Below are 8,727 nucleotides of genomic sequence, written 5' to 3' on the forward strand. Positions count from 1 at the left end.
AAAAAAAAAAAAAAAAGGACAGAAGGACAGACAGGAGGCTCAGTCAGTCAAAGGATATGTCCTTTAGCCCTCCCCCTCCCCCGTCCAGCTGTGGTCTTGAAGGAGACTGAAAGCTAAGAAGCTAAGAGTCCCGTGTATGTATGTTTAAAGATTATGCCTTCTCAGTCTCCAGAAATGAAGATAGAAGCTGGCATGTTCACACTGTGATTTAGCAGGACTGTCCCCAGACAGTGGTCAAGTTGATATGAAATTGGAAGTACTTTTCAAATGAAATAATAAAGTCTGCCGTAACAATGGGGCAAAAATTCAGGCAGCTTAAAGGGAGCCCAGTTCCAGGGGTTCTGTGAACACCGGGCACATCTGTGGGGCATATACATACATGCAAGCAGAACACTTCTTACACCTAAAATACAATAGGTCAATCCGAAAAGAAGACGAAAAGCATGCTCAATGCTTTCAGTCAGCGAACGCCTTTCTCCTTTCTTCTCCCTGATCATTGGAAGTATGCACTTAATCATGTCCACTCAGAGATTGTCTAGGTGTTATCGAAATTCTAGACAATGAAGAAGGCTGTAACGGGTGGTATTTTTCATTCAGTTTTCTGGACATTCGTGATACAGCTGTGTAGGCGCTGCCAGGATGTCCACGGGAAGACACGGGGGAGGACGGCAATCCCCACGGCCAATGACTTCTAAAAGTGTTTGGAATCATTCCCTGTGTAAGGTTCCGATAAATGCTTTCCCTTTTGCAAGGTGGGAGGCCAGTGCAGAACAGTCTGAAAGACGTTCAGTTGCCTCTTTCCTTCTTTTGGTTGTTAATTTTAATGAAGAGTGGGGACTGATGGGTTCTGAGAGCCACCTTCTTGTAATTAGTATGCACACTAACAGGAGTCATGGAAGCTGTGGACAGTTGTGACAAGACAAGCTTGTTGGGGGCAGGGCACTGTGAGGGGGACCGTTAGCTGGTGGCAGCTCGAAGGACAGAGAGACAGCCAAGCACATTGTGACCCCCCGGTGTTGACTTGGGCTCTGGCAGGCTCAAGCTCTTTTCAGGGTGCTCAGAAGTCAGTGGCTGCCCCGAGGCTTCCTCTGCTTACAGCCAGCACAAGCCCAACTTCCTTAGGAAGTCAGTTCTTACTGCTCATCTTAAAGGGCCCACATAGACCTATTTAGATTCTTGGATTTATTGTTGTCCAGTAAGGAAGCAGAAACCCATTTCTGCTGGCTTGAGAATATTTGGTGTTGCACACAGTCCCTCCCTGCCTTGGTGAGTCGCATTTGTGCTGTTGTTAAAATGACTTCGATTCTGCTGCATACAGCACAGCTGAGGGGCTGGGTTTTGGGGCAAGGTGAAGTCAGCCTTCATGGGTGCCTTTGCCGTATTTAAGGGCTGCACACAGCGTAGCTGGAGAGATGGCTCAGTGGTATGAGCGCTCATTCTTGCAGAGGACCGAGGTGTGATCCCCAGTACCTGCATGGTGGCTCACAATGGTCTGTAACTTCAGGTCTAGGGGATCTGATGCCCTCTTCTAACCTCCATGGGTACCAGGCATGAAAATAGCACAAAAATATAAATACACGCAAAACACTCACACACATAAACTATAACAAACAAACAAACAAACAAACAGATAACTAGGCCTGCCTAGATTGTCTGGAAAAGTGGCAACTATTTTAGAAGGCTGTCAGGCTTTCTGAGATGCCCGGGGGTGATATGAATCCATATCATACAATGGATCATGGAGAAATAAATGTGTTTCAAATATTACTTTTCTTTGCCTGAATGATGCCTTCCAAAACAAGATACCTTTTACACAGGCAAACCTCCTCCAGAATGGAAGCTCACCACGGTTTCTGTTAAAGTAGAAATTACATTAGTGGGAGTGTTTATTATTTCTTTGTGGTGGGGTTGTCACTGATATGCACTGGACAGCATTGTCTCATTGAATCTCAGACCCAGAGATGGGGCATCAGTCTGTTAAACAAGGCAATCAGTGCTTCTGGAGGTTAAATGAAGACCCCCAAAGACAACAGAGACCGCAGGCAGACAGGCCTGGGAAGAGCAGCTGGCCTGGTATGTGGAATTCCAGAACACACTCACAATCTCTGAACATTCACCCATCCAAACTTGTCACACTGAGTAACAAAACCTGTCGATAAGGGTCTGCCTACCATTTGGAAGGAATTTCCCGTGAAAGTAGCCCATTTAATCGGACCCAGTCGGTGACACCAGCTAAATGCTGCTTTTCCTCTGGGATAGACTTTCACACAAACTGAAACTTTTTTTTTCTAACTGATATGATTTGAAAGGACTGGTGAATGATTTGGAGAGAAAAAAAAATCTTTTTACCCTAAGGTGAAATGTAAAACTGATGATCAACTTTACAAAAAGTTACTTCGCTTCTAGAATATTCTTTTTCTAGTGAATATGTGTTAAAGTTATAAAATGAAATATTTTTTCATAGACCATCAAAGATATAGGTCGGGAGTGGTGGTGTATGTCTTTGGTCCCAGTGACAGGAGGCAGAGACAAATGAATCTTTGTGGGTTGGAGGCCAGCCTAGTGTACATATTGACGCAGGCCAGCCAGGGCTACATAGTGAGACCCTGTCTCAAAAACAGCATAAACTCCATGAAAGATATTTGACGATTGTAAACCAGGTCAGGTCAGAAGTAGTAGCTTAAGTGTGACTGTACTCAGCATCTTTTGGGTGGACTACAAGACAGCTTCTCAAGGGACAGTAAGGATTCACAAGCCCCTTGAGTTAAAGGGACCAACCTGATGCATGCTCACAACCACAGGGGAAAATGAAAAAAGCAGAATGGAACACCAAATTACTCCCTTTATACTTTACAAGAGAAAGTGTTGGAGATTTGAGATGCAACAGATATCTAGAGTTGTAATCATTCATTTTCTAGGGCACACTCACAGGACATCTCAAGACATATTAATTCTATAATTAGTTCTCATTCTTCTCAACTGGAAGAGAACTGAGGACCAGCAATGAAGACAAAAGCACGAGGCTAAACTCTAATTTAGGGTATTCACATCTGACCCAGTCAGAGAAGTTGTAACAACTCATTCACACTGATTTAGTATCCAGTGACCTTAGACAGTGGGTGAACGCAGGAAATTATATTCAAAGATAAAAAATATTCAAAGATAAAACCCTCCTGTCGATGAACTAGTTTGGGGTTGACAATTGCTCAGTGAAGTTTCCGGTCCCGCATGGCTCTGCATTCTAAAAGGAATGCTTGCTACGGGTCCTTTTCTATGACCCGGGATACTCATCAAGCCATACATGGTGCTGCACAGCTTTAATCCCAGCACTTGGGAGGCAGAGACAGGCAGATGTCTGAGTTTGAGGTCAGGGACAGCCAGGAAGACACAGAGAAACCCTGTCTCAAAAGCAAAAAAGCCCCCCAAAAAACCCAAAACAAAAAACCAACCAACCAAAAACCTGTCATTAGCAACTGTAAGCCTAGATTTCTTTGTATTTCTTCCTTCTAGTTTGTGAAGTCTTAGTAATGTTACTAAGTAACTTAGTGATGTTGCTTGAGACTCATGGAAAAGACTGCATGGAGGTAACATGTCCATCAGCCCGATTTCTAGAACAAGGGTTTATAATGAGCCTTTCTCTTTCCTGCCAGCTCCCAAATAATTATATGGAGACTCCTTTGATTATGAAAACTTGGCCCATAGCTTAGACTTGTTTTTAACTAGATCTTATAACTTAAATTAACCCATTAATATTAATCTATGTTCTATGTGGCTTGTGGCTGTTACCTCTCCTCCCATCTCTCCCCCTTTCCTTCCCAGAGTCCTCTCTGTCCCTAGAAGTCCCACCTAACCTCTTCCTGTCTAGCTATTGGCCATTCAGCTCTTTATTAAACCAATCAGAAGGCACCTTGGTAAGACACATCTTCATAGTGTAATCAAATATTCCACAACAAGGATATTTTAAAAATCTATTTATGAAGTCGTTGTTATTCCTTTGGTCCACGCCCCTTTCCACGCCCACTCCCAGCAACCTCTGACCACTCGCCCCATCTGAAAACTCTCTCTCTTCCTGTTCTTTCTGGTGTGCACACGTGTCTTTGCCTCTCTTTCTTTTCTCTTTTCTCTCTCTCTCTCTCTCTCTCTCTCTCTCTCTCTCTCTCTCAATAAATGTTTATGGCTATTTTCTGTGTCTATGAGTCTGTTTATATGCTCTCGCCTGCTGTTGGGAATTAGCCTGCCGCTTGGCCGTCTGCTGTTGGGACCGGCAGCTCGGGACCCGCGCAGCACTGTGCGGTTCCGCCAGCCAGCTCGGGACACTCCATATTTTTAAAAAACAACGGTCATGACTTTAATCTCAGGATGTTTCTAACACATCCTAAGCATTTTAGGGAGAGATGGAAAACGGTGTATAAAGGCTGTGGAAGAGCTGAAATGAACCCGGAGTGGCACAGTAGAGCCACAGCATGGGAAAATAACCAGGGACTGTGTGGGACCTGGACCATAAGCCACAGCTCTGTGGTTAGTCCGACTGCATGTCATGGGACCTCAGGATATCTACACACTTCCTCCTGTACCCTCACACAGGTCCATAGCAATGCAGGCGGGTTGTCCCCATTCTGCAGCCTTACACAATCAACACAGGGTTCTCCACACTTCTGATGTTAGACTCGCAAACCTCCAGCCTGGCAATTCATTTCAACAGCAGGAAAATTCAACGCTTGCTCCTAGCCACTTTCAAATGTGGGCCAAAGCTCGCCAACAAGGAAATGGAATTTTGGAATTTTATTTCCTTCTATGCCCTTCACTGACCTAAACAACAAAATCCACCCCTTACCCCCTTCCCCCTCCAGGGTTCCCAGTGTGAAAGCTTCCCACCCCACACCAGTTCACAGAGGAGCGGTGCTGGACAAAGCTGCAGTGTGACCGTGAATGAGGAATCACTGTGGGGCTTTAATGTACTTCAAACTGTACCAAAGAAGCAAAAAGTTCGAAACTGTAAAGAACATTTCATGCAAGGCTGGACATGGTGGCACACACCTTTAATCCCAGCACTCTGGAGGCAGAGGCAGGTGGATTTCTGTGAGTTCAAGGCCAGGTTGGTCTACGAAGTGAGTTCCAGGACAGCCGGGGCTGTTGCACAGAGAAACCCTACCACAAAAAAAAAAAAAACAAAAAAAAAACAAAAAACACAACAAAAAAAACAAAAAAGGACATTCCATGCAATTTAAAAACAGCAAAACTATGCTTGTTACTGTCAAATAAAAGATACCTTTTCTCCCCTACACACACATATTAATAATTTAATGCTAAAACTAGGCAGTAACGTCTCCTCAACCCAGAGCATGAGATTGGCTATTCCCAGCACACTGGCGTCCGCCAGCGCCTTAAGGATCTGCGCTCTGCGTTTATTTCCACTTCCTTTACGAAGAACTTTAAAAGTTCTATAATGCAAACATTTGATCTCGAATTGATAGTCTTCATTCTGTGTGACTGCAGTCTGTGTGGCAGCCATTGTGTCAAAGTCCTATGGGTAGAGGGTCTCTTCCCCAGGGCACTTCATCGTCACTGCAGGAAGCTAGGGAGGGTAAATGTCACTAACTCCATTGCTTTTGGAGGAGTTGAGCTATCTCCATGTGGACATGTTTGCTATACAGATGGAAAGAGGAGGCATTTGTCCCTTTGCGTCCTGAACATGGGCCAGGTGGTACAAATGCCACTGTGCACAGAAATCTTTAGCTTAACCACACAACTACAGGACAATACACTTATTTACAGCTTGACTGGAAAATTGGTGTAGACTTTTATTTTATTTTTTTAAATCTCAGCCAAGATTTCCATTTGCTCTCGTGAGGTTCTTTATTAACAGGCATTATATATGGAGTCCATTATATATATGAGTCCACACCTGTCAGGAATCTCAACCAGTTTTATCCAGTTCAATTTTACTGCTTGCTGTCTTTTTTTGTGGTAACAAAACCAACTAGGAAGCCCCCTGAAACCATGCTCATAAATTCTCTCCGCAGATCCACCTGTGTGGCCAGGGGGAAGCAACAGATGACCGACACCAGTGATATGACCTGGAAAATTGACGAGGCCTCTGCAGCAGTGCTAATTTGCTCTCTAGGGTGGGTGAACAATTTCTCCCCAAATCTAACATTCGAGTTTACAGAATTCCCTCTCATCCAAGTCATGCGTGGCAGTCTCTCACAGAGGGCTGGATATCACGGAACTTCCTAGCTTCTGTCTACATTAGGGGAAAACCATGCCAACTATCTGCTAGCCTCTACAGACTGGGCTCAAAGCCTCAGCCAGTGCCTGCCGACGCTGCCACACGAATGGGCTCGTTGTTTTGTTTTGCCTTAGTTGGCCATGAGAGAGGAGAGTTCTGAATCAGGAAACTTTAGTTTGACTTTTTTTACCCTTTTATGCTGTATGGCTTTGGGCTACCCATGTTCAAAATAGGGGAAACCACTCTGACTTGCCAAAAATGAATGCTGATGCAGCATCTTCAGAAAGGGTTAGATACTGAAAAACGCAGGGCTGGCAGCATTGGTGTGTGCTGTTAATTTCCAACACTCAGGAGGCAGAGACAGGTGGATCTCTGTGAGTTTCTTTCAGGCTAGCTTGGGCTAGAGTAAGACCCTTCCTTAAAAAAAGAGAGGAAAGAAGGAAGGAAGGAAGGAAGGAAGGAAGGAAGGAAGGAAGGAAGGAAAGAAGAAGGAAGGAAGGAAGGAAGGAAGGAAGGAAGGAAAGAAGAAGGAAGGAAGGAAGGAAGGAAGGAAGGAAGGAAGGAAGGAAGGAAAGAAGGAAGAAGGAAAAAAGAAAGAATAAAAGAAAATTGGGAGCTGGAGCAATGGTTCAGTGGTTCAGAGCCCCTGTTCTTGCAGAGGACTCAAGCTCAGCTCCTAGCACCTTCACAGCGGCTCATGACCATCAAAAACTCCAGTTTCTGTGAATCCAGCACCCTCCTCTGGTCTCCACAGGCATGCATGCATGTGGTACACATAACACACACATAGACAAAACCCAAATCCACATAGATAAAAGACAAGTCTTTAAAAAGAGAAAAGAAGAATGCAGACTTATTGTTTTTGAATCCTACATAGGAAATGATGTATCTGCTTTTCCTCCTCTAATTCAAGGACACAGCAGAGTAAACGGATATTTTAAGTATAACCCTCCTTGAAGAGACAGTGGGATTTGTAGAGACAGTCTCTACTACAGACCAAGATGAGCACGTATAAATAGATGCTGGCCTGGTGTCATGTGATTTGTTTTGTAAAGCATTGCTAGCCTCAAGCCCGACAACAGCTGGTTTCTAAGCCCCCCCTTCCCTACCTAGGGGAAAGCTCCTTGACCTGCAGTCCAATGGGTCTTTCTGACTCACAGGACACCCGCTCTTTCCTAGGCTCAGCGGGGAAAGCAGAAAGTGACAGGCATAAGAGTGGAAGAGGAGAAATCCACAGTGGACCCGGTTAGTTTGGGGACCTTGATAGACGGTGTGTGTCTGCCCACCCAGCCTGGACTCCACCTGACAGGAACAGAAGGACGGACATAATATTTTGGGAGGCAGAAATGTTGAATTTCGGGTTGAAGCCTTGGACCAGTTTTCTTTACTAGGATTCCATGGTGTGTACAGCAGCAGGACCCAGGCACGGCTGTGGGCCAGGATCACCTGGTAGTGTGTGGCACTAATCCCAGCACTTGGGTGGAGTGCAGGTCCCACCCCAAAGATGTGACTGGAAGGGCTACCGGCAAAGGCTTGAATGTGTAGTTGGGTATGGGGAGCTTCCAATGTGCATCAGCCTGGTGTTCATTACGAATAGGTTCTCTAGGCTGGAGGGATAGCTCAGTGGTTAAGGACCTGTATGTTCATGCCCAAGACCCAAGTTCAACTACCATTCCCAGCACCCACATGGGAGAATGAGAGAGGACGTTCACAAGCCTGGCACCCTCATCTGGTGCCATCTAAGGGTGTTGCACACACATGGCACATACACACAACATAGGCATACATGCACGGGGGAAAGGAGGAGGAAGGAGAGTCAGGAGTCTGAAGAGTTCAGTCAGGGAAATATAGCAACTTGAATAATTTTAATGTATGGTCTCATGAAGGTACACCTAAGAGATTCTTTTTCTCTCTGAATTTTGAACTTTTGAACTACTTCCGGGTCTAATAACCCTAGAACCAAGAACGGAGGACATGTTCTGAGACAAACTCAACCCTCGTTTCAAACAAACGGTACCTTGTTGGTTCCTTCTATGACCATCATACGCTGAGTGATGCTCTCAATTCTGTTTCCCATGTTGCTGTCAGGACCCAGGATCAAGGACTCTTCGCTCTCAGAACAGAAGTCATACCTGTGAAAAAAGGGAAGTCATCATCGTACTGCCATCAGCACAGAGTGGTGAGCAAAGATGAGCGAGTTAGAGTTGGTGGGAAAAGTCTGCAGGGAGAAAGCTACCAACTTTGTGAGACCCTTCCTTGTCCTCTGTTAGGGACTGAAAACAGCAACGGTGTCTACCTAGTAGGGAGATGCTCCAATAGCTTGCTATCATACATCTGTCCTGATCTAGATAGAAAAGAAAATAGATCAGTTAGGACATTTAGAGCCTGGATTTTAATTAGTTCCTAGTGGGTGCAAGTAGCATGCAAACGAGTGTGGGGGAGGATGGGGGTGGGGCCACCGTGGTGGGGGAGGATGGGGTGGCAGCACCGTGGTGGGG

The 8,727-nt window shown here is 45.3% G+C and overlaps 1 protein-coding gene across 1 annotated transcript in view; it reads right to left on the minus strand.

Moving 5' to 3' along the window:
- Flt1 (fms related tyrosine kinase 1) overlaps positions 1-8,727 on the minus strand; it is a 167,625-nt gene that overhangs the window by 87,135 nt on the left and 71,763 nt on the right. Inside the window, exon 11 of the mRNA XM_005344712.3 lies at positions 8,247-8,361. Coding sequence (XP_005344769.1) covers positions 8,247-8,361 — 115 coding nt within the window. The remainder of the gene's footprint in view (positions 1-8,246; positions 8,362-8,727) is intronic.

This window comes from Microtus ochrogaster, chromosome 2 (genome assembly GCF_000317375.1).
Source record: "Microtus ochrogaster isolate Prairie Vole_2 chromosome 2, MicOch1.0, whole genome shotgun sequence".
Taxonomy (NCBI): Eukaryota; Metazoa; Chordata; class Mammalia; order Rodentia; family Cricetidae; genus Microtus; species Microtus ochrogaster.